The sequence below is a fragment of the Oncorhynchus kisutch genome, linkage group LG17 (genome assembly GCF_002021735.2).
Source record: "Oncorhynchus kisutch isolate 150728-3 linkage group LG17, Okis_V2, whole genome shotgun sequence".
Lineage (NCBI taxonomy): Eukaryota > Metazoa > Chordata > Actinopteri > Salmoniformes > Salmonidae > Oncorhynchus > Oncorhynchus kisutch.
Genome location: NC_034190.2, coordinates 24,337,515 through 24,361,310, shown reverse-complemented (window position 1 = coordinate 24,361,310; position 23,796 = coordinate 24,337,515). Strand labels below are relative to the sequence as shown.

Below are 23,796 nucleotides of genomic sequence, written 5' to 3'. Positions count from 1 at the left end.
GTTCTCTGTTGATCTGTAGCTAGTTGGCTATTCCAAGGTCAATCGATCAATTTGGTAATATAATCATCCAATGATTCCCATCACCACACAGTCTCTGGACAAGATCTTCTCGACTTCTAAACAGATTACCGGTATTACAGATAAACTGGGTTTTCTCGATTCTAATGTTGAAGAAGCATGTTCTGTATTGAGTCATTCCATTTGATTTTTAATCACTTTTTGACTACCCCTTTTTGATGTGAACAACTTTCCATATGTATTTGCCCATGGAGGAAGTGGTCAGAAAGGGATTTTTTTTTGGACCTGAATGCCAAAACGTTTAGGAGATAGAGGTGCTCAAATTTGACCCATTTTGCATACCATACCATGAGACCAACCCTGTCTTCATCACGGTAAAAGATAAATGGTTGCGTTTGACATCATTTTAAAGCTTACAAACAGGGTTGCCAAACTATATATATTTTTAAACCTTTTAACCAATGGCGGTCAGTGCCTTTTACTATTTTTTTTTTTGTTCATGACCATGGCCTAATTTCTATTACAGCATATTGGATAACTCTCATTCATATTCAATTAACCCAGTTCAATGTAACAGCGATAGGTTGAGGCTACTACATGATACTCTAATTTTCTGTTATTGTACAGTCAGTAAGCAGTTACACCGGAGGGCCCCAGTGGCAATAAATTAGTAACACCAAAAGCTTACCTTGACTTGGAGGAGTTCCAGTGTTATGTTGGAAAGCGATAGCCAGCTAGCTAACATAGCATCCCTCTTTTTGAGCAGGGTGTTTCAGTAGGCTAAACTAGCTCGCTGCATTTGCGAACAACAGTGGGCCAAAAACGTATTTAGTCAGCCACCAATTGTGAAAGTTCTCCCACTTAAAAAGATGAGAGGCCTGTAATTTTCATCATAGGTACACTTCAACTATGACAGACAAAATGAGGAAAAACAAATCCAGAAAATCACTTTTTTAAATATTTTTTATGAATTTATTTGCAAATTATGGTGGAAAATAAGTATTTGGTCACCTACAAACAAGCAAGATTTCTGGCTCTCACAGACCTGTAACTTCTTCTTTAAGAGGCTCCTCTGTCCTCCACTCGTTACCTGTATTAATGGCACCTGTTTGAACTTGTATCAGTATAAAAGACACCTGTTCACAACCTCAAACAGTCACACTCCAAACTCAACTATGGCCAAGACCAAAGAGCTGTCAAAGGACACCAGAAACAAAATTGTAGACCTGCACCAGGCTGGGAAGACTGAATCTGCAATAGGTAAGCAGCTTGGTTTGAAGAAATCAACTGTGGGAGCAATTATTAGAAAATGGAAGACATACAAGACCACTGATAATCTCCCTCGATCTGGGGCTCCACGCAAGATCTCACCCCGTGGGGTCAAAATGATCACAAGAACGGTGAGCAAAAATCCCAGAACCACACGGGGGGACCTAGTGAATGACCTGCAGAGAGCTGGGACCAAAGTAACAAAGCCTACCATCAGTAACACACTACGGCGCCAGGTACTCAAATCCTGCAGTGCCAGACGTGTCCCCCTGCTTAAGCCAGAACATATCCAGGCCCGTCTGAAGTTTGCTAGAGAGCATTTGGATGATCCAGAAGAAGATTGGGAGAATGTCATATGGTCAGATGAAACCAAAATAGAAAATCTCAACTCGTCGTGTTTGGAGGACAAAGAATGCTGAGTTTCATCCAAAGAACACCATACCTACTGTGAAGCATGGGGGTGGAAACATCATGCTTTGCGGCTGTTTTTCTACAAAGGGACCATGACTACTGATCCGTATAAAGGAAAGAATGAATGGGTCCATGTATCGTGAGATTTTGAGTGCAAACCTCCTTCCATCAGCAAGGGAAGAAGATGAAACCTTTCAGCATGACAATGATCCCAAACACACCGCTCGGGCAACGAAGGAGTGGCTTCGTAAGAAGCATTTCAAGGTCCTGGAGTGGCCTAGCCAGTCTCCAGATCTCAACCCCATAGAAAATCTTTGGAGGGAGTTGAAAGTCCGTATTGCCCAGCAACAGCCCCAAAACATCACTGCTCAAGAGGAGATCTGCATGGAGGAATGGGCCAAAATACCAGCAACCGTGTGAAAACCTTGTGAAGACTTACAGAAAACGTTTGACCTCTGTCATTGCCAACAAAGGGTATATAACAAAGTATTGAGAAACTTTTGTTATTGACCAAATACTTATTTTCCACCATAATTTGCCAAAAAATTCATTAAAAATCCTACAATGTGATTTTCTGGATTTTTCTTATTTTGTCTGTCATAGTTGAAGTCTGCCTATGATGAAAATTACAGGCCTCATCTTTTTAAGTGGGAGAACTTGCACAATTGGTGGCTGACTAAATACTTTCTTGCCCCACTGTATCTCTTTCTATTTCTCTCTTGCTTCATTTTGGAAGAAATGTATTTGTTCAACTATTGTTTTCTCTGAGTCAATTACTCACCACATTTTACACACTGCAGTGCGAGCTAGCTGTAGCTTATGCTTCCTGCAATCAGAATAAGAGTGACATGTCAGTTCATGCTGCAAGAGCTTTGATAGGTTGGAGAATGTCCTCCGGAAGTTCTCACAATTACTGTAAGTCTCTGGAAGGGGTGAGAACCGTAAGCCTCCTCGGTTTTGTATTGTAATCAATGTACCCAGAGGAAGATGGAAGCTAGCTGTCCTCCGGCTAGACATGGTGCTACCCTACAGAGTGCTGTTGAGGCTACTGTAGACCATTGGATAATAGTGTGTTTTAATCAATTATTTGGTGATGTGATTATATTTAGTTTTATATAAAAAGGGTAACTTTTAATGCTTAAATATTCATATTTTTATGAAATTCACTGAGGATGGTCCTCCCCTTCCTCCTCTGAGGAGTCTCTACTGCTTTTAACGTCAATTATCTATCTGTTTCAATTTTGCGTATGTTGTAGCTTAGACCCTATTTGACATAATCTGAGGTGTTTATGTTCCCACCATCGGTTAAGACACAGCATGCTCTTAAATACAGGGTTGGTGTCATTTCAATCATAGAAATAGAATTCATAGAATGGGCATGACCATTGAAGTTTTAATTGACTAAAAATGCTCACTTCTAATTACTATCACAAAGACGCCGGACCACCCACCGTCAACTTAAATGTGAATATCTCTATTTCAGTAGATTTCCTATGGAAGATTGATGGTATTTAAAGCAACTGATATACCCATTCAAGTTAACATTCTCTAATGTGTGGTCCTCCAACTGTCTTTGCTACCATTTTGAAAGTTGAAATATCAACTTTCTCATTTTAGTACAGCCAAAACATGACACCCACCCTGTGTTCAAGAGCATGCTGTGTCTCAACTGATGGTGGGCACAACACGAACACCTCAATGTAAAATAGGGTGTAAGCTACACCATGTGCAGAGTTTACGAGTTTTTAGATAATTTACATAAAAAGTTCAATAATATATTTTCTCTCAAGAAATATAGAATAGTTTGATAAGCTTTTTAAAGGATATCATTCTCAACCTTTTATATTTTCCAGTGATGAAGACATGGAGGTCTCGTGGTAGGGTGGGTAATAGGAAATAGTCTTAAAAGTTGAACAATTTTCCAATTGCTTTGGCATTCAGGTCCAAAAAGTCATTTCCTGATCTTCTCCCATGGGCATGGAAAGTTTTGTTTAAAACAAAAGGGATTCTGTCAAGTGATTGAAATCAAATGGAATGACCCCATTTAGCAGGCCTTTTCTAGCTGACAGGCCCTTAACCCAGACGATAAGGGTATGATGTTGGTAAATGTGTGCATGCCTGAATGACATGGCTAGTATAGATCTCACCTACTGAAGCTCCTTTGTTAACTGTCACAACACTCACATGTCTCTCTCTACCAATCTAGCTGTCCAGCTTTTCCAGGTATGTGTGTGTGAGAACACTTACAACTTCCAGCCAGCTGCAGTAGTTGAGATTTTACCTCTCCAACCCGCACCTCAGTCCTGACCCAGCAGGTCTGAATTCCAAGCAGGGAGGCGGGTGTTCAGCACCCGGGGGTTGGGTGTTGATGGCGCTGCCTACCTGCCACTAACCATGTTAATCCCTGTCAGTGCATGATGGGAAGGTCTGCTACATCTCACCTGCAGCAGCAGGTCTGTTCCCCCGACTCACAGAACTGCCAGAACGGAGCAGACTGACTGCCAGAACAGACATCATGAATATGTGCTGGACTCTGCTGCTATGGTAACACCCTCTGTGTATCCCAATGAAATCCAGAGCTATCAGAGAGGCACAGTTTCTCTCTCAGCCCTGTCAGCATATTATGTGATTGTGTGTGTGAGAGTGACTCGGGATTGATGCTGAGGTTGTGTGTGTTGTTGGGAAGGTTGTGCTCTGTGTGTGTGTGGCTGACGCGGAGTGTTAAGAGCACAGAGGGAGAAGGCGCTCATGTGGAAAATTCCATTAGGACAGCAGTTTGTGACCGACAGAAGGACAGACCGTGAGTGAGAGGCATTACCCAGAAAACACTGCTTCTGTCAGTGCCAGTCCCTCTAACTGTAACCAGTTAGACATTTTACACTGGAACACACTAAACTGATTCTCAATTGATCCAAAACCAGTCTACACTGATACACCATCTCACAAACCAGATTGTACTCATACACCACGATCTAGTACAGTACCCTCTGAGACAGGATTAGTCCTAGGTGACCTTGGTGCTGGAGTAATGTAACACATTACTTTTAGTTTACACAATTTATAGTATGTCCTATCAGATTTACTATAAGTACAGACTCCATTTCCTTCATTGTGTATTCACAGTGTGTATGTGTAGTTTTCCTCACCTGGTAAATCATTCTAAGTGTCTGCCTGACATTGGTTATTTTCTTCACTGTAATGGTGACATTGAGGGATTCCAGTTTCTCTTGAGTTGCATATAGTGTGGCTCTGCTATCTCTCTGTTTCTCTGCGGCAGTGTGGATTAGAGGTCGACCGATTTTATGATTTTTCAACACCGATACCGATTTATTGGAGGACCCAAAAAAGCCGATACCGATTAATCGGCCGGTTTTATTTATTTAATAATCTTTTTACATTTATTTATTTGTTATAATGACAATTACAACAATACTGAATTAACACTTTTATTTTAACTTAATATAATACATCAATCAACTCAATTTAGTCTCAAATAAATAATGAAACATGTTCAATTTGGTTTAAATAATGCAAAAACAAAGTGTTGGAGAAGAAAGTGCAATATGTGCCATGTAAAAAAGCTAACATTTAAGTTCCTTGCTCAGAACATATGAAAGCTGGTGGTTCCTTTTAACATGAGTCTTCAATATTCCCAGGTAAGAAGTTTTAGGTTGTTATTATAGGAATTATAGGACTATTTCTGTTAGGGCAGGGTGGAAAATGATTGTGGTGGGTAAACAAAAGCATCAAACCATTTTGAAGATGGCAACAAAAGCATCTGCATTTGTAGGATAAAATAAATGCTTCTGAAGTGCTGGATTTGGAGTGTTACTTTTTGCAAATGGGTCCATTGTACATTGTAGTAATTTGTCTCCGTTTACTATCAGTCTATATACACGACTGTGAAATGGTCTCATCCCTGGGTGGGGACTCTTGTCTGTTATCAGCTTAGTCTCATCTGTCGTCTGTCTTTTTATGCTCTTCATTTCATTCCCTCTTTTTATGGACGAGGTGCTCCAGTGAACCTCCTCCACCTAATCATTCCCGCACAGAGCAGACCGGGAGGCTAACGTTGACATGTGCATTGTTTCCATTTATATCAGCAGATGCTCTTATGCGGCGTGGCATAAAGGGTCAAAGTTCGAACAGACTCAGCAGCCGTGTTGCGTAATGTCCTGTAATAACCGCTGGGAAACCACCGACCTACTGAGGGGAGTAGAGGGAGGCAGGGCACTGATCCTGCTATTCCCAAGGTCACCAGTCTACTTCTCCATTCACATCCACGGTGACTGAGCTGTATGCTGGAATTAGAATCAATCTAGGTGTCCTGTCTGCTGATACATATTCATGTACGAGACCCCAGGTCACCATAAGACTAAAATCATTTACAATCACAATTTAAAATGCCACGGTTGTTTAGCGTATTGAAAGGATTACTTGAGGACAATGTGGAGCATCGCTTGGAGAGAAGCTGCCAGCCTGCACGCATTTCTCACATTTCTAAGGAAGCAGAAGCAGAGATGGTGCCAGACAGTTTGCCGGTGTTGTGCCGAAAATCTCATCTGCCAGAATTCTACCCCCCTTCGCGTGAACGCGCACACACTCAATTCGTCATTGCAGTGACTTGCTTGCTAGTTGATTTCTGCTCTTCACCGTCAGTTTAGCCTCCATTTCACTGATCTTAGTAGCAGAAAGCATGTTTTTATTTGTGTCCTTCAAGGCAGCTGTCAATGATCATGTTAGGCTGCGTTTCATTTGATATTTTTATGTTGGTTTGATCGCGGGGGGAGGCACTAGTAATGTCTGCGGTTTGATCGCGGGGGGAGGCACTGGTAATGTCTGCAGTTTGATCGCGGGGGGAGGCACTAGTAATGTCTGCAGTTTGATCGCGGGGGAGGCACTAGTAATGTCTGCGGTTTTCGGTTTGGTTACTTGTTTCAACTGTATTAGTCTATAAATAAGTCTCTTTGCCAAAATTAGTCTTCTCTCTCCCATGTCTTATTCGACTAGTTGTTCTGAAACGTTTGCTTGCCTACATTTTACTCCCTCTATGTTTAATGTAACACACAAACATGAATTATTCACTTTGGTTGCCAATCCTGAAGTTTGTTCTATAGAAATTATTTGACTCTGTGCCACAAAGTATTTCGGCACCACCTGTCAGTTGTTTAGGCCGTGAGCCGATTGCTTTGAACTTGATGTCGGCATTTGAACTCGGCCTTGTAAATCTACTAGCCTAACGGCAAACTGTTTTATGCAGCTTCATCTAAAGTCAATTGAATTGACCTTGCCAAAATTATAAAATTACTCCTGTCTATACAAAAAACACTACACCAGAGAGCATGATTTAGGCCACAGAGGATCATTAGCTTCTTTAAAAAAAATGGCTATCGATTGTATGAAAATCGCAAGGCCAGGGCATAATCTCGAGTCAGGGTAGTGTGCAATTTGGGCAGCGTGCGCAGCATTTCAAATGGCTGATTTGTTGATTTGCGGGCTGTCAGTGAAAGCATCTTAAATAAGCCTATCGCAATATTGCATAATACAATCGCTAGAAAAACAGAGGAGACCAAGAAGAAACTCAAACCTGTCTCTTTCTTTAGGCTATCAAAATCCTCATCCCAGTTGGCTACTGTTTGCTCAATATCTTATTTTATTGCCACTTGTTCTCAACTGGCCAACCAGGTTAAATAAAGGTGAAATTAAAGAAATATCCCCGGTGAGTGCACCTATTCACGGTCTTCATTGGGTGAGTCCTTTCTCTTGAATTTTTGTAATTTTTTTTTTTTGTGACAATTTCCTCCAGGTTAAACGTCATAGCCTACAGTGTGTCTCCCCTTTTCAAAAGCCTCGATTAGATTGATAGCATTCTAGACAAGGCCGTTTTTCTATTAATCCCAGTTTGTCAGTGTCAGCAGAGCAGCCTACCCTGTCATTATTTGTGGTATTAAAGATTCTGCTGGATTCACATACATTTATTGTGTCTGACTTCATAACTGTTATCCCAACAGGTTTTATTCATTCATGGAGTACATGTGGGCCACAGCAACCTCATTTAGCTGCCTCCTTTTTAGTGGGTTGGGGGGGGGGGGGGGGGGGTTGGGTTGGTTATCACCAAGCACATGGAGTCTCATCACAATAGGCATAAAATACACTAGTCTACATGTTTTTTAGCCTGGAGAAAAGTCTCGTTTTTCACTGCCTTAGATTTAATGATCTAATTAAAGTTAATCAGCCTTGATCAATACTGTGGACAGAGGGCCATAAAACACTGTACTTGGTTGCTATGGTGACCGAGGATGTGCAGTGCAGTTATGCGTGAGGAGACATATCCACACAGGGGGAGGTGTGTGTGTGTAATCCCATCTGTGAAATAGGCCAAAGTGTTTTTACCTCTTCTGTTACAACTCTAGTCCATAGTCTAAGCTCTCTGTTGAAGTTACCTTTTTACATAAAAAAAATGCTATTACCAAATCAGGTTTCTCTGGGGTTAATTTAAAAACAAGTCTGAGTCAGTGAACCAATGAGGAATATTTTGTTTGCTCATTTAGTTAATAGCCAGCAGTTGTGTGAATCTGAGTGTGTTAGGGGGAGTTGAGAACAGTGTGTGTGTGCAGCAGGATGGAGCAAAAGGAGGACCAGGACGGGGGAGAGAAAATAGTGCTTATGCTTTGCCATTTTGTTTTATCACGCTGACTAGTAGGCTGGAAAAACAATTAGAAAGTAAACAGATGAATGTTTATGGGCTCGTAAAGTAGGTTCCACCCCATCTCTGCACCAATGTGTTTGTACGTACAATCTCCTGGGCTTGCAGTCCAAAGTCTACTCTTCCCCCTCTCTGCTTTTCTCTGCATAATAAATGTTGTATGCATCCGAAATGGCACCCTATTCCCTAGTGCACTACTTTGGATGAGAGCCGCTGTGTATAGTGCACTATGCAGGGACAATAGTATTCCATTTAAGACACAGGGAAAAGACTGAGTCGTGTTATGTGTTGTAGAATCAGGAGGATCCTGGATGTGTAGGGAGGCCCTCTGTGTTAATAATGCAGTGGCCTCCTCTATTACCAGAACTGGTGTGTGTGTATATACTACCCTATCATATGGCTAATAACACAAAAGTCAGCTTCTCTGTTTTGTTGATGCATCTGTGTCTCTCTCTCTCCAGCATCAAGTTACTGGCAGTACAAGACCTGGTAGATCGGGAAGCCCTTGACAAGGTACAGTGTAGCAATCCCTTTCTTCACCTACTAGAACAAATAACTTATTGATTTGGGGAGCAAAGTTCTGTGTACCGATTAGTCCACAAGTACAGAATCTTTATGTTCGTGATAATTAAGAGATGCTCTTGTCATTAAAAAAAACATGTAGAGAACCTCCATTGTTCTCTCTCACCCACCCACTTAACCTTCTGTTTTTTCTCAATTATGCACAATTCTTTCTCGCTCTCTATCTCCTGCTTTTTCTCCTATCTTGCGCTCTGCCCCTCTAGCTCTCTCTCGCTCTGTCCCTCTCTCTCGCGCTCTGTCCCTCTCTCTCGCGCTCTGTCCCTCTCTCTCGCGCTCTGTCCCTCTCTCTCGCGCTCTGTCCCTCTCTCTCGCGCTCTGTCCCTCTCTCTCGCGCTCTGTCCCTCTCTCTCGCGCTCTGTCCCTCTCTCTCTCTCTCTCGCGCTCTGTCCCTCTCTCTCGCGCTCTGTCCCTCTCTCTCTCTCTCTCTCGCTCTGTCTCTCTCGCGCTCTGTCCCTCTCTCTCGCGCTCTGTCCCTCTCTCTCGCGCTCTGTCCCTCTCTCTCGCGCTCTGTCCCTCTCTCTCGCGCTCTGTCCCTCTCTCTCGCGCTCTGTCCCTCTCTCTCGCGCTCTGTCCCTCTCTCTCGCGCTCTGTCCCTCTCTCTCGCGCTCTGTCCCTCTCTCTCGCGCTCTGTCCCTCTCTCTCGCGCTCTGTCCCTCTCTCTCTCGCGCTCTGTCCCTCTCTCTCTCGCGCTCTGTCCCTCTCTCTCTCTCGCGCTCTGTCCCTCTCTCTCTCGCGCTCTGTCCCTCTCTCTCTCGCGCTCTGTCCCTCTCTCTCTCGCGCTCTGTCCCTCTCTCTCTCGCGCTCTGTCCCTCTCTCTCTCGCGCTCTGTCCCTCTCTCTCTCGCGCTCTGTCCCTCTCTCTCTCGCGCTCTGTCCCTCTCTCTCTCGCGCTCTGTCCCTCTCTCTCTCGCGCTCTGTCTCTCTCTCGCGCTCTGTCCCTCTCTCCCTCTCGCGCTCTGTCCCTCTCGCGCTCTGCCCCTCTCGCACTCTGCCCCTCTCGCGCTCTGCCCCTCTCTCTTGCGCTCTGCCCCTCTCTCTTGCGCTCTGCCCCTCTCTCTCTTGCGCTCTGCCCCTCTCTCTCTTGCGCTCTGCCCCTCTCTCTCTTGCGCTCTGCCCCTCTCGCTCTTGCGCTCTGCCCCTCTCGCTCTTGCGCTCTGCCCCTCTCGCTCTTGCGCTCTGCCCCTCTCTCTCTGGCTCCCTCGGTGTAAACTATATTCTATTTCCAGGCTTAAATTTAGAGTGAAGGAGGCCAGTCTCCTGTGCTTTCACCGCTATAAATAAGTTGGTGGTTGCTACAGTGTAGAGAGAGAGGGTGTCTTCTTTATGAGAGTGAGGAGATAAGAGACACTGCCCTGGAAGAATAACCTGATTCTCTATTACTGAATGTTATGTAATGTCCTCAACCCATTAGGGTTCTCTATGTATGTCTGCGCTCTACTTTGGTCATGAGGTTAGGATAATGTAGCTGTGGACAGAAGTCAGAGAAGGTCCTCTCTCTAAGGACTGCCTGATGTACGATAATGAAGCAATATGAGACTGTCTGGTGAACATCCACTCAATTAGTTAAATAGATCTATAGATTTCAGATCTAGTCTGAAGATCATGTGTGTGTTCAGAAGTATACAATTTGTTTCAGAAAGTATTCAGACCTATTGACTTTTTCCACATTTTGTGATGTTAACATAACATCAATCGACACAATGTAATTCTAAAATTGATTAAATGTTTGTTTTTTCCCCACCATCAATCAATACATAATACCCCATAATGACATAGCAAAAACACTTTTTTAAACAATTTTGCTAATTTATAAAAAATAGAAATGTAATATTTCAGGTTAACATAAGTATTCAGACCCTTTACTCAGTACTATGTTGAAGCACCTTTGGCAGTGATTACAGCCTTGAGTCTTAATGGATATTTCATTTTAACTTTTTAAAATTTAACCTTTTATTTAGCTAGGCAAGTCAGTCAAGAACAAATTCTTATTTACAATGAAGGCCTACACTGGCCAAACCCGGACGATGCTGGGCCAATTGTGCGCCGTCCTATGGGACTCCTAATCACGGCCGGTTGTGATACAGCCTGGATTCGAACCAGGGTGTCTAGTGACGCCTCTAGCACTGAGATGCAGTGCTTTAGACTGCTGCACCACTCGGGGTTTGAAGCTACAAGCTTGGCACATCTGTATTTTTAGAGTTTCTCCCATTCTTCTCTGCAGATTCTCTCAAACTCTGTCAGGTTGGATGGGGAGAGTTGCTGCACTGATATTTTCAGCTCTCTCCAGATGTTCAAGTCTGGGCTCTGGCTGGGCCACTCAAGGACATTCAAAGACTTGTCCCGAAGCTACTCCTGCGATGTCTTGGCTGTGTGCTTAGGCTCTGTGTCCTGTTGGATGGTAAAACCTTTGCCCCAGTCTTGGGTCCTGAGGACTCTGGAGCAGGTTTTCATCAAGGATCTTGCTGTACTTTGCTCTGTTCATCTTTGCCTTGATCCTGACTAGTCTCCCAGTCCCTGCTGCTGTAAAACATTCCCACAGCATGATGCTATAGCGCATATCCAAGATCGAACAAAGCCATGAGGTTGACGGAATTGTCCGTAGAGCTCCAAGACAGGATTGTGTTGAGATCTGGGGAAGGGTACCAAAAAATATCTGCAGCATTGAAGGGCCCCAAGAACACACTGGCATCCATCATTCTTAAATGGAAGAAGTGCTGCCGAGATGGTTCCCCAGATCTGTGCCTCGACACAATCCTGTCTTGGAGCTCTATGGACAATTCCTTCGACCTCATGGCTTGGTTTTTGCTCTGACATGCACTGTCAACTATGGGACCTTATATAGACAGGTGTGCCTTTCCAAATCATGTCCAATCAATCGAATTTCCCATGGGTGGACTCCAATGAAGTTGTAGAAACATCTCAACGATGATTAATGAAAACGGATGCACCTGAGATCAATTTCGAGTCTCCTAGGAAATGGCCTTTTTACATTTGCAAAAATGTCGAAAAACCTGTTTTCACTTTGTCATTTTGGGGTATTCTATGTAGATTGCTGAGGAATTTGATTTAATGAAGCAATTTTAGAATACGGCTGTAACAAAATGTGGAAAATGGGCAGGGGTCTGAATATTTTCAGAAGGCACTGTATGTTGGCATTGGAGATTATTAGGAACCCTGTCTAGGTCCTAAACCAGTGTCTGTAAATTCTATTTAAGTAATAAGGCCCGAGGGGGTTTGGTATATGGCCAAAATACCACGGCTACGGGCAGTTCTTAGGCACAACGCAAAGCCATATACCACAAACCCCCGAGGTGCCTTATTACTATTATAAATTATTAAATGGTCACTAAAATAATTAGACCAGTAAAAAAAATCATGTTTTGATACACCAAAATTGGCTCTCAGCCAATCAGCATTCACGGCTCGAACCACCCAGTTTATAATGTTGTTTATATCAGTGCTGGAGCAGACTTTTAGAAACAGCTGTAGGAGCTGTTTGGGATGAGAGGGAGAGAGATGAGCCTCCCGTCTGTCGGTCTGTCTGGTACAGTATGTGAATGTGAGGCGCTCCTGGAGAGAGAAATAGGTCGACAGAGCAGAGCTGCTGTCTCTCAGAGAGCGAGAGAGTTAGAGTGAAAGCTCCTCTCTGAAGAGAGGGATTGATCATTTCTTTCTAAAAGAGGAAAGGAGAGCGGGAGAGAGAATGGAGGTGAGAGGAAGATATTCTTTCCTAAGGCAGAGAAGAGAGCTGGATTGGAGGATGCTTTATAAAGAGAAATGATCCATCTCGCTCTATTTCTCTTTCCTCATCTTCTACAGATAAAATGTTCCCTCCCTCTATCGCTGCAGTACAGGCAGCCAGTGAGTCACGAAGTGTGCGTGTGAAATCAGAACCATTATGTCCAAACCCACAGGCTCCTCAAGCTCCCAGAAATGGTCTCAGTCACGACTCCAACACCACACTGGTCTTGTCTTTTCCCTCCATTCCTCAACTCCCTGTAGAGATTTAACTGCCCACTGGAATTTCACAACTTGGAATATTCCATAAAATTTAAAAACTGAAATCCCCTTTTTCTGGTTTCATTACTTGCAGTGGAGAGTTCCCCCCATGATAAGACAAAACAAGATATAACTGTAAATACAGGCCTACATGAGAATAACATTAAAATGTCAAAATATAGGCAAACATTAACGGTACCTACTCTTTCAATAAGACTGATCAGGTGAATCCAGGTGAAAGCTATGATCCCTTATTGGTGTCACTTGTTAAATCCACTTCAATCAGTGTAGAGGAAGGGGAGGAGACCGGTTAAAGAAGTTTTAAGCCTTGAGACAATAGAGACATGGATGCTGTATGTGTGCCATTCAGAGGGTGAATGGGAAAGACAACAGATTTAAATGGGGTATGGTAGTAGGTGCCAGGCGCACCGGTTTGTGTCAAGAACTGATTGACCGATAAAGATTAGAAAATGAGACGAGGAGATGAATGAGAGGGATGAAGTGAGTGGTGGGGGATTGAACTCCAGGACAATGTGGTTCAGGGACGGCAACACTACCACTCGACCAGCGCCCCATAATGTTTACCTTTAATCTCTATATGGTAAACACATCAACGGTCTACATCTGTGATGCTGCATCACACACCACACACTGACTAAACCGACATTTTGAGTTGGCATGTTTACTAACAGTTGACATTTTTCACTGTTTAGTCACTCTAAGCACGTGAAGCAGTATTATTCACTTTTTTTCACTGTTTTGTAGCTAAGGAACCTTCTGTGGTTTGGTGAATCACTGAGCGATGAGGAGTCTTTTCCCCCAAAATATCAGTCTTGGTCTTATTCTAGTTGTTTACCAGACTTCGCTAGTTTGAAGTTCAAAACCACGACTTTGTCCACCTGAGTGACATTAGGGCTGATTCTGACTGACATTAGGGACTTTCACACACACACATTTTCTTAGCGCAGTGTTATCCTTAACCCTGGGTTAAATCTGACCCAGAGGTGGCTTAAACAACATGCAGGAGTAGAGTAACATGGTGGGGTAGCCATCATCTAGCCAGTTGGTTACATCACAACACACCCACACTATTTACCAGTTCACTCTCACACACACTAATACACACCCACACTTTCTCTCTTCCCGTTTCACACTCCTACACACTTCCTTTGTTTTCTTTCCCTCAGACCTATATTATCTATTGACGCAACATGGTGGGCAATGGACATGTTTTTATTTGCCACAGCGATTATTCCTTATTTCCATTAAAACTTGTAACGATTGGAAATTAAGCTTAATTTCCTCTTACTCACTGCTGCTAAAACGTGCGTGTGTGTGCCAGCCAGCCGGACTGTTATCCATACCAAGAGGACTCTGGCCACTGGAAATCTATGTCAGTAGCAGCATATCGGTTAGAAACAACAAATCGACAGGGTCTGGAAAATCTGAACTGTTATGCTTTGAATCCCAACCCTTCTGAGTGTGTGAAGTGGTATGTTGTGTACTCATGTTTCAAGTGTTGCTGCAGAGTAGAGACTGAGGAACTATAACTGAGCTGGAGAAAATGGACTGTCAGTCTGCCTGTGGTTGTAGGGAGTAACCTGTTAAAGTAGTTTTATTTTTTTAATAATGCGACTCAATCATATTCAGAATAAACACATTCAGGATAGATTTAAGAAATATTTCACAGCGCCTCCCTTTTTACTGCACTACACATCCGTGGTCTCCATGGTGACCAGAAATGATTTATGGCCCCCATTCACAGTATTGATCAACACCGATCAACTTCAATTAGATAATTACCTTTACGGAATTGAAAAATTTTACTCCATTTTATTCCGGGATAAAACATTTAGTTTACTGTAGATGGCAATCTCCATCTGTGTGCTAGCTAGGTGATTACACATATAGTACCAGTCAAACGTTTGGACACACCTACTCATTCAAGGGTTTTTCTTAAATTTCTCTGTTTTCTACTTTGTATAATAAAGTGAAGACATCAACTATGAAATAACACATGGAAACATGTAGTAACCAAAAAAGTGTTAAACAAATCTAAATATATTTGAGATTCTTCAAATAGCCACCCTTTGCCTTGATGACAGCTTTGCACACTCTTGGTATTCTCTCAACCAGCTTCATGAGGTGCATTTCAATTAAAAGGTGTGCCTTGTTAATTTGTGGAATTTCTTTCCTTAATGCATTTTAGCCAATCAGTTGTGTAGTGACAAGGTAGAGGTGTTTTACAGAAGATAGCCCAATTTGGTAAAATACCCAATTCCATATTATGTCAAGAACTACTCAAATAAGCAAAGAGACAACAGTCCATCATTACTTAAAGATATGAAGGTCAGTCAATCCGGAACATTCAACAACCGTGAAAGTTTCTTCAAGTGCACTCACGAAAACCATGAAGCACTATGACGAAACTGGCTCTCATGAGGACTGCCACAGGAAAGGAAGACCCAGAGTTACCTCTGCTGCAGAGGATAAGTTCATTAGTTACCAGCCTCAGAAATTGGCAACTAACTACACCTCAGATTGCAGCCCAAATAAATGCTTCACAGAGTTCAAGTAACGGATACATCTCAACATCGACTGTTCAGAGGAGACTGTGTGAATCACAGGACACCAATAAGAAGAGACTTGCTTGTGCCAAGAAACATAAGTGATTGACATTATCCTGGTGGAAATCTGTCCTTTGGTCTGATGAGTCCAAATTTGAGATTTTTGGTTCCAACTGCCGTGTCTGTGAGATGCAGAGTAGGTGAACGGATGATCTCTGCATGTGTGGTTCCCACCGTGAAGCATGGAAGAGGAGGTGTGAGGGTGCTTTGCTGGTGACGTTGTCTGTGATTTATTTAGAATTTAAGGCACACTTAACCAGCATGGCTACCACAGCATTCTGCAGAGATACCCCATCCCATCTGGTTTGCGCTTAGTGGGACAATGTCCCAACACAGCGCCAGGCTGTGGAAGGGCTATTAGACCAAGAAGTAGAGGTGATGGAGTGCTGCATCAGATGACTTGGCCTCCACAATCACCTGACCTCAGCCCAATTGAGGGTTTGGGATTAGTTGGATTGCAGAGTGAAGGAAAAGCAGCCAACAAGTGTTCAGCATATGTGGGAACTCCAAGACTTTTGGAAAAGCATTCCAGGTGACTACCTCATGAAGCTGGTTGGGAGAATGCCAAGAGTTTGCAAAGCTGTCAAGGCAAACAGTGGCTACTTTGAAGAACCTAATAGAAATATATATACAAAATATTTAGAGTTTAAAACATTTATTTGGTTACTACATTATTCCATATTTGTTATTTCTTAGTTTTAATGTCTTAACTGTTATTCCATAATGTAGAAAATAGTCAGAATAAGAACCCCTGGAATGAGTACTGTAGGTGTGTCAACTTTTGACTGTTACTGGGTGTAAGATATGTCTGTATATCTCGCACACACGCACACACACACACACACACACACACACACACAGGTTTTGGGAGCTGTGCCAAGGCCTCCTCTATACCCACGTCTTGGTTCATCACTGGTTGAATTATGGCTGTGGGTTTGTTCAACCTAGAAATAGCTGCCTTCCATCCATCCTCATCTCTCTCCACTTCTGCCGGATCCAGGCGTCATGACGATAGTAAATTGTTTGTTTTCTACCGGCTGCCATTTTGAAATGTTATTAGCGTCCTTTATTATAGGCTGCTTGGCACTGTGTCAGCTGGAGTTGGTGCTTGACATTAATATAGGGCCTGCAGGAGAGAATGATGGGGTATTTATTGATGATAGTCACTGGTACAGGTAGCTTTCTTTCCCCAGTCAGAGAGACGGTATTAGCAGACAGTATGAGGACACACACCCATTAGTAGGAGAAAGTCAGACTGACAATAGGAGCAGTATGAGAGACCGGGAACTGACCTGATCAATGACAGTTGCTGAGGTGTCTCTTTCTCTCTGAACAGGAAGACAGGGAAGTGAGTGGATATAACCAGCATGAAATGACAGCTGTGCTATAGGTTAATTCATGTCACTGTCTTCAACAATCTCCCTGGGTGGGGTGGAGGTGAGGGCTAGGTAAGAGCCAGGGAAGGGACCCTCTTCTTATGCCCCCATAGGGAAGCTCTCCCTCTGGGACCTGGTAGCAGGTCAGTGAAGGAATGCCAGACAGTCTCAAAACCAAGTTTTCTTCTCCCATTCCATCACTGCCAACTTCTTCAGTGACCTCTCACATTACAACACTGCTGGTGTCTGAGGCACACTAAAATACATTTGGTAATTTTTCTTCTCTTTCCAAATCATATGGTACTATTTTAGGTCATTTCAAAAGGTGTCATTTGAGGAGTCATTTCACTTCATACCCAAAACGGTGCTAATTTCAAGTCGTTAAATATCTGCTGTGACTGACTATTTAAAAAAACGATTGTAGCGGATAAATAAACGCAGAGACAAAAATAGTGTGTTGACAGTAGTTGTGATCTACTACTGCTATGTCCAGTCAGCTGCTGTTTAACATGCCCCTACATCCATTGCATTGCCCACTGCATAGAAATAGAATGACTGAATGACTACTACACTATTTCTATGGTCTTCTGTCCAGTCTGGTGTTGTGTAATAATACAAATCCCTCTATTGTGTTGCAGTTCTGTGTGGAACTGAACCAGGGCTCGTTGGACAGCGTGAGGAAGTGGAGAGGACCACGGGGGGTCTGGAAGAGTACCGTCTCTGAGAAACCCACAGTACTGTCCAACAAGGTAAGGATACTTGTGACCTCACTGCACGAAACACGAATTTCTTCTGTCTTTCTTGCTTCTCTTCCCCTCTCTCTCTTTCCGTCTCTCTCCCGCTCTGTTTCTTCCACCCCAGCCCCTCTTACAATCTCACATCCCATCTGAAACAGACCACCCTTCTCAATTAGTTCACACAGCCCAGAAGTAAACAGACATTATTGCTGAAAAATATGCTAACCCTTTACGCTCAAACATAACCTCTTTACTAAGGGTCTGTTAACAGTGACCAGATGTGGCACAATAGATCCCTTGATCTAAGGCCTGCTGTAGTGGTCAAAGGTCAGATGGTCTAGTACAGTATGATTTAAAGCTGGTTGATTTATGGGAGCCTTAGAGAGGTCCTTTCTGTTCCCATAATGTCTGTCCAACACCATAAAGAATCTCTGAGGGCACACACACTCTGTCTTCCCAAACACCACAAGGACTAGATAGCAGTGTTTAACCTCCAAGGAAGCCTGTCTTGAAATTGACCCTTGAAGTAAACTTGAGCTTTATTCTGTCTCTGTGCCTGATGGCTCCTGTCAAGTAAGAAGGATAATACAGATAATGTGGAGGGGGGTCAGTAAACAAACCCTCCTAGTCCTCCCCTCTGACCACACTTACTGTCAGCCTCCCAGCCCTGTCCTCACCTCTGACCTCTAGTACTGTCAGCATGAAATCCCTCCCTCTCCTAGTCCTGCCACTGTCAGCCTTCCAGCCTCCCTCTCCTAGTCCTGCCACTGTCAGCCTTCCAGCCTCCCTCTCCTAGTTCTGCCACTGTCAGCCTTCCAGCCTCCCTCTCCTAGTTCTGCCACTGTCAGCCTTCCAGCCTCCCTCTCCTAGTTCTGCCACTGTCAGCCTTCCAGCCTCCCTCTCCTAGTTCTGCCACTGTCAGCCTTCCAGCCTCCCTCTCCTAGTTCTGCCACTGTCAGCCTTCCAGCCTCCCTCTCCTAGTTCTGCCACTGTCAGCCTTCCAGCCTCCCTCTCCTAGTTCTGCCACTGTCAGCCTTCCAGCCTCCCTCTCCTAGTTCTGCCACTGTCAGCCTTCCAGCCTCCCTCTCCTAGTTCTGCCACTGTCAGCCTTCCAGCCTCCCTCTCCTAGTTCTGCCACTGTCAGCCTTCCAGCCTCCCTCTCCTAGTTCTGCCACTGTCAGCCTTCCAGCCTCCCTCTCCTAGTTCTGCCACTGTCAGCCTTCCAGCCTCCCTCTCCTAGTTCTGCCACTGTCAGCCTTCCAGCCTCCCTCTCCTAGTTCTGCCACTGTCAGCCTTCCAGCCTCCCTCTCCTAGTCCTGCCACTGTCAGCCTTCCAGCCTCCCTCTCCTAGTTCTGCCACTGTCAGCCTTCCAGCCTCCCTCTCCTAGTTCTGCCACTGTCAGCCTTCCAGCCTCCCTCTCCTAGTTCTGCCACTGTCAGCCTTCCAGCCTCCCTCTCCTAGTTCTGCCACTGTCAGCCTTCCAGCCTCCCTCTCCTAGTTCTGCCACTGTCAGCCTTCCAGCCTCCCTCTCCTAGTCCTGCCACTGTCAGCCTTCCAGCCTCCCTCTCCTAGTTCTGCCACTGTCAGCCTTCCAGCCTCCCTCTCCTAGTTCTGCCACTGTCAGCCTTCCAGCCTCCCTCTCCTAGTTCTGCCACTGTCAGCCTTCCAGCCTCCCTCTCCTAGTTCTGCCACTGTCAGCCTTCCAGCCTCCCTCTCCTAGTTCTGCCACTGTCAGCCTTCCAGCCTCCCTCTCCTAGTTCTGCCACTGTCAGCCTTCCAGCCTCCCTCTCCTAGTTCTGCCACTGTCAGCCTTCCAGCCTCCCTCTCCTAGTTCTGCCACTGTCAGCCTTCCAGCCTCCCTCTCCTAGTTCTGCCACTGTCAGCCTTCCAGCCTCCCTCTCCTAGTTCTGCCACTGTCAGCCTTCCAGCCTCCCTCTCCTAGTTCTGCCACTGTCAGCCTCCCAGCCTCCCTCTCCTAGTTCTGCCACTGTCAGCCTCCCTCTCCTAGTCTTGCCACTGTCAGCCTCCCTCTCCTAGTCTTGCCACTGTCAGCCTCCCTCTCCTAGTCTTGCCACTGTCAGCCTCCCTCTCCTAGTCTTGCCACTGTCAGCCTCCCTCTCCTAGTCTTGCCACTGTCAGCCTCCCTCTCCTAGTCTTGCCACTGTCAGCCTCCCTCTCCTAGTCTTGCCACTGTCAGCCTCCCTCTCCTAGTCTTGCCACTGTCAGCCTCCCTCTCCTAGTCTTGCCACTGTCAGCCTCCCTCTCCTAGTCTTGCCACTGTCAGCCTCCCTCTCCTAGTCTTGCCACTGTCAGCGTCTGCAGTTTGTCAAGGAGCCGTATTGTATTGTGAAGATGCTCTGGAATGGGCCTATAACTCTTCTGCTGCTGCTCTGACCTGTTCACTATAGAGCAGGATCTCCGTGTACGATTCGATTAGTTTTTATAATGGCTTTTGGTGTGTGTGTGTGTGTGTGTGTGTGTGTGGTGCAATTTGATTGATTCGTTTTTTTGTTCAAGTGTTTGTGTCTGCTTTCTGGTTTAGAAAGCTCCAATAGCAGCAGGAAGATGTAGCCAGTGGCTATCATATCTGTCTGAGGCTCCGCTGCAGTGGCCTTGTTCTCTGGCTTTAATTATCTATGACACACGTCTGTCTGTTTCTCGCTCTCTGTCGCTCTCTGTCGCTCTCTCTGTCTGTCTCAGTCTGTGATGCTGACCATGTCTCACCCTCCTCACCCTCCTGCCCCAGGGGCAGACCCACCAGAACTCAGAGAGGCCTATACTTCCCTAGGTGAGAGACCTCATTTAACTAACAGAGAGGAGAACTGAAGATACAGCCATGCCTTCATCTTCAGTATACAGGCCAGACATCCCCAGGCTCTCTATATTTAGAGAGGGCAGATCAGGAAACACTTAGCCTCCCCCTTCTCCCTAGTAATATAGAGACTGAGCTCAGGCTTTGGGAACTTCACTGAAAACTGAGTTGACTCCAATTCTGGTTCAAGGGTTTTCTGGAAGTTTAACTAGTCTCCTTTCTTCACTGCTGTCTGTCTGTCATCTCTTCCATCAGGGAGTCAGTTATTCTGGGTTCCTGTGGGACAGCTCTTCTGGGATCGACCTGAAAGATGCTTCTGTCCTGGAGAGTCCTGTTGGCAACGGGAAACACGCCCGGCTGTATCTTGCCCACTTTTATGTAAGTCAACATGGAGTGTGTGTTTTGTGGGATCTCCCTATGCTGAAATGTTGATCATAAAATGACTAACATAATGCATTACTCATTTTATTGCCCCTATCAATACCATTATAACCATATAATGTCCTGCCGGAGAGACTAACATTATGTTAATGATTAATATGTGACTAGATTAGATCGTCTGAGCTGACGATTGTCAATGTCCACATGAGAGCTCCGGCCGTATCTGGGGCTGAGGAGTCCAACGTTAGGAACCACCACTCGGAGGAAGTCAAGGCCCACAGACTGACCTCTAGTATCCAGAAGGCACTGAAAGGTCAGTAGCTAAAGGTCACCCTATTCTGTCTTTTCAAAACTTATGTCCTCTTTCTCTTCCATTATTCTTACCCTCTTTCTCTTCCTCAGTGGGTTATTGCATTAGGGTATTTGATGTCGCTACATGGCTAATGTCCATCTGTGGTTTCTGTGTGACAGTTCAGAAGGGCCTGGTGGTGTTGGGGGACTTTGGCCTTTCCCCCCAGAGCAGTGAGCTAGATCAGCTGAGGAAGGAGCGGCTGAGCCCCCTGGTTCCCCCCAACATGTTCACCAACATCAGCACCCGCTTCCCCCAGGGCTCCCTCTGTCTGGACAACATCTGGGTCAGCAAGTCACTGAAGAAGATCTACGCAGGTACGTCTGTCTACAGATGTAACTGTGTGTGTCAGAATATGTAGCATTCTTACCGTTCTATTTATGCCCACTGCAATAAGATACCAATCTAACCATTGGCACATGAATGCTCGATTTACATGTCTGTTATTGTGATGAGCTTGGCTATGGGGTGATTTGAGTGACACCAAGAATTTTATCTGAATGTTTAACCTCTGACCTGTATGTATCTCCATGTATATGCTGCCCCCTGCAGGTCATTGTGTGGTGGTGCGGGAGGGCCTGACCAACCCCTGGATACCTGACAACTGGTCGTGGGGCGGGGTGGCGTCCGACCATTGTCCTGTCATGGCCGAGTTCTTTGTGGACGTGGCGCTGAAGGAGCTGAGAAACAGAGTTAGCGTGGTAGAGAGAGGCGAAAGTATGTCGAAACACGAACGGTGACGACCACTCGCCGGCGCCACGGACATACAGATGTGGCGGTTGTGGAAGGAGATTGTGACATCATGACATGTCAAACTGACCTGACTTTGCTCTGGACTGGATCCTGCTTTGGCCTGGTTGTTGCAGTGGAGCAAAGGGTGGATTTACCTGACAAATGTGAATTGAAGCACCGAGATTGCCTTTTTAGTTTCCTTTATCAATGTACAGTAGACTACCATGACATTGTTTTTGAGTAAATCATTTAAGAGGCGTGTGTGTGTGTGTGTGTATATATATATATATATGTGTGTATGTTATAGACAGACATGAGTGTGCCAAAAACATTTTTAATATGTATATGAAATAAAAGGAAATTAACAGACATTCCCTTTGTGTCCAGTCGACTGATCTTAGATATGAGATCCAACCACCGGAGCCCTGGCTTGTTCAATACAATATGATACAAGCAAACACAACTAAGGTGAATTTCACATGATTCTATTGTACTTGTGCCTGTGACCTACCTAGTGGCTGTAGCTTATAGCTTGCACACTGCTGCACAGTAATAGTAGTACATTGAAGTCAGTGAGTGAAATGGGAGGTTGGAGCTTAGCTGTTGAAGCCATTTAAAGCTGTTCTATTCGTGTGTGTGTGTGTGTGGAAAAATGAGGAAATTTGGCATAGCATACAGTGTGTGTATGCATACACACACAAACAACTCTGAACTACTGTATACAGTGCCTTCAGAATGTATTCACACCACTTTACTTTTTCTACATTTTGTGCTATGTGGGATTAAAATGGATTTAAATGTATTTTCTTGTCAATTACACAACATACTGTTTTCTTTTTAAATGAAAAATAAAACCCTAATATATCTTAATTACGTAGGGGGTTGAACAATTGAGTCAACATGTTAGACTCTCCTTTTGCAGCGATTACAGCTGTGATTCTTTCTGGGTAAGTACCTCACAAAAATTTACAGATGCACCATTGACAGCATCCTGTCGGGCTATATCACTTCCTGGTACGGCGACTGCACTGCCCACAACCGCAGGGCTCTCCAGAGGGCGGTGCGGTCTGCACAATGCATCACCATGTGCACTGCCTGCCCTCCAGGACACCCACAGCACCCGATGTCGCAGGAAGGCCCAAAAGATCAAGGACATCAACCACCTAAGCCGTGGGCTGTTCACCCCTCTATCATCCCGAAGGTGGCCAGTGCATCAAAGTGGAGACTGAAAAACAGCTATCTTAAATAGCCATCACTAGCTGGCCTCCACCCAGTACCCTGCCCTGAACTTCTTCACTGTCTGTAGCTGGCTACCACCCGGTTACTCAACCCTGCACCTAAGATGCTGTTGCCCTATGTACGTGTATATAGACATGGAATCACTAGTCACTTTAATAATGTTTACATACTGTTTTACCAATTTCATTTAGTAGCAGTCAAAAGTTTGGATACACCTACTCATTCAAGGGTTTTTCCTTATTTTTACTATTTTCTACATTGTAGAATAATAGTTAAGACATCCAAACTATGAAGTAACACATGGAATCATATAGTAACTTTTTCTTTTTAACAAATCAAAATATACACTGCTCAAAAAAATAAAGGGAACACTTAACATAATGTAACTCCAAGTCAATCACACTTCTGTGAAATCAAACTGTCCACTTAGGAAGCAACACTGATTGACAATACATTTCACATGCTGTTGTGCAAATGGAATAGACAACAGGTGGAAATTATAGGCAATTAGCAAGACACCCCCAATAAAGGAGTGGTTCTGCAGGTGGTGACCACAGA

The 23,796-nt window shown here is 44.5% G+C and overlaps 1 protein-coding gene across 1 annotated transcript in view; it reads left to right on the top strand.

Annotated features, from left to right (window-relative positions):
- The window catches only part of LOC109908643 (endonuclease/exonuclease/phosphatase family domain-containing protein 1), a 28,346-nt gene extending 5,973 nt beyond the window's left edge, over positions 1-22,373 (top strand). Inside the window, exons 2-7 of the mRNA XM_031793410.1 lie at positions 8,866-8,917; positions 17,626-17,736; positions 20,793-20,915; positions 21,087-21,231; positions 21,390-21,584; positions 21,820-22,373. Coding sequence (XP_031649270.1) covers positions 8,866-8,917; positions 17,626-17,736; positions 20,793-20,915; positions 21,087-21,231; positions 21,390-21,584; positions 21,820-22,007 — 814 coding nt within the window. The 3' untranslated portion in view covers positions 22,008-22,373. The remainder of the gene's footprint in view (positions 1-8,865; positions 8,918-17,625; positions 17,737-20,792; positions 20,916-21,086; positions 21,232-21,389; positions 21,585-21,819) is intronic.
- Positions 22,374-23,796: the final 1,423 nt, after the last annotated feature.